We start from the raw sequence: 2,394 nt of genomic DNA, 5'->3' as shown, positions 1-2,394 counted from the left end.
CTTCACTCCTAAGTTCCCAGAGCAATAAGGGGTGTTCTGAGCCTGCAGCTGCTCCCAGGCCTGGATATCTGGGTTCTGGCCCTAGGATACCACTGTGAGTTGGTGATGCTCACACTGGCTCTGTGATGTCAGCTCAAGATGGTTCTAGATGTGGAGCAGGCATGTCAGGGCTGTCACCCACACCAGGAGCAGGCACCAGGGTGGCACATGCCCTGGTGAGAGGTGGCCCATCTCCAACCTACTGCACAACGTGAAACTAAAGACATATTAAACTCTTGAACCCACATAAGATGCTATACTCTTGAAGCACATTACGTTTTCTAACTGAATTGATATACTCCAAATGGCATTTCTTTTATCCAAAACAAACACACTTTGGCATTTTTATTGCTCCCTGAAATTTTAGGGTCAGATATGACAGAAATAGGATTTGGGGACCCCGTGGTGGTGCATGTGTTAAGTCTCAGTACTACCAAGCTATCACCAGCCAAGATGGCTTGAGGTCAATCCCTGGCCAGGAGGTGGCTCACAGGGCACAGCAGACCTCTCCTGTCTCTCCACTGCTGCCCTCAGCAGTGTATTTCAGTAGACCCATCGTTCTGCTCCCTACTCTGTCTCTGCTGAATCCTCTCACCCCAGCGTACCTTTGGCTTACACCCCAGTTCTTGTATACATAAATAAATAATAAATCTTTTTTCATATAATCGTTTTTTTTTTTTACCACATTTTGTGAATTTTTCTATCTCAGTTGCAATCCCCTTGGGCTTCCCATCACCAAATCACTGTGTGCCATCACCATAGTCCAGTGCATTCCCCTCCCCCCCCACTGTTTTTGATCCCACCCCCACAAAATGTCTCTGTTATATAGCTGTTCATCATTATCGTTATTTTCTCGATTGTTCCATTATATTCTTGCTGTGAGAGAAACCATCAGTATTTTTCCTTTTCTTTCTGGCTTAATAAATACTAAATCTTAAAAAAAATGATTCAGATAATAGCAAAACTAGATTTTGTCACTGATCTGAGTATGGTGTCTTCTAGCTTATTTTCTCATGATAGAAGTCCATCCTCCCTGGTTGAAGAATTTCCAGGAATAAGATTGATGACCTCTGCCTTCTTTTTGAGGACTTGTTTTTTGATGGATAAAAGAAAGTGGTATATTTGGGGGGAATACATTCTGCTGGTTTTCATACTATGCTAAAAATTAACTCAAACGGGTCACATATGACACATACACACATATACACACATATGAAACATATATATTCTTACATATGAAACCATTAAAGAACCGGAAGAAGGGACCTTCCTGGTAGTATAAGGGGTTAAGTCTCGGTCCTATTATTTTCTGACAGCACTGCTCCCCACTTCTGCTGCCTTCCCCTCCATGTCCCCTCCCTGTCCCCCATGGAATAATCAAAGAGGCAGAAGGGAGGGACTCAAGATGGTGCTGGTGCTTGTGCAGTGGACCTGCCCACCTGGGGTACCTGAGGCTGCAAGGCCTGCAGAAAGCCCCTGTTGACTGACTGGTGGGTTCTCAAAGCTTGTTTCAGACAAAGTTGTTATTTGAACCTAACTTGCTCCAATAAACCTTTTAAAGTAGGATATTAGGATGTTCTCATCAACACGAAAATGGCCGGATAGTGTCCCTGAGATAGTCCTGGTACCCAGAGCTTCTCAGCTGGCCACACAGAGGACTGTCACCTCACTGGCCCACAGTAAGGGCGGTGGTGCTGTTACACGATGGACATTTAACCAGAAGCATACGAGGACTTGCTGAAGGAGCTAGTCTGGGCGTCTGGGCAGGGCGACCCCACTGATCTAAAAGTCTCTGAGGATCTCAAGCACCCGCTTCTGTGTGGAAGCGCCAGGCCCTGTGCAGGGTGCTAAACCGGGCTGATGTTTGGGAGCACAGGGATCTGCCTTCTGCAAGGTGAGGCTCACACCACCAGCGGGACCTTGGAGCAAAACCTGCTGTAGCCTGCAGGTCCCAGATGGTCACTGGGCCAGCAGCTGACACACAGCTTTCAGCTGGAAGGACTGACTCCGCAGCCCACCAACTGCAAATACACCCTCTTTGGACTTTCTTTCTTTCATCTCCTTTTACCTGGAACATTCGCGTAATACATCCATCATTTGTCTGATGTATGTATTTCTGGATGACTTACTGAGAAACTTTCTCCTTAATCCTACTGGCTGTGAGACTCACATCTGTAATATTGTGAAATATTATAAATTCTAGATCCCACAGGGAACTTTTGTGAAATAAATTATTGGCAAAACTAACTTCAGTCTCTGGAGCAGCAATGGTGCTTCCTTCGCAAATAAAAGGACCTGCTCCCCTTCCAAACAGGCCTTGCAGTGAATAAAGCCCGCTGGGCAGGGAGCACCCCC

General features: G+C 46.1%; 1 protein-coding gene across 1 annotated transcript in view; it reads left to right on the top strand.

Annotated features, from left to right (window-relative positions):
* The first annotated feature begins 1,899 nt into the window (after positions 1 to 1,899).
* Positions 1,900 to 2,394, top strand: part of LRP11 (low density lipoprotein receptor-related protein 11) — a 37,627-nt gene continuing 37,132 nt past the window's right edge. The window contains exon 1 of the mRNA XM_012735067.1: positions 1,900 to 1,933. Coding sequence (XP_012590521.1) covers positions 1,900 to 1,933 — 34 coding nt within the window. The remainder of the gene's footprint in view (positions 1,934 to 2,394) is intronic.

This window comes from Condylura cristata, unplaced genomic scaffold, assembly GCF_000260355.1.
Source record: "Condylura cristata isolate star-nosed mole 26May11 unplaced genomic scaffold, ConCri1.0 scaffold00001, whole genome shotgun sequence".
Lineage (NCBI taxonomy): Eukaryota > Metazoa > Chordata > Mammalia > Eulipotyphla > Talpidae > Condylura > Condylura cristata.
Note: the sequence above shows the minus strand (reverse complement) of the source record. Positions and strands in the feature narration are given on the sequence as shown.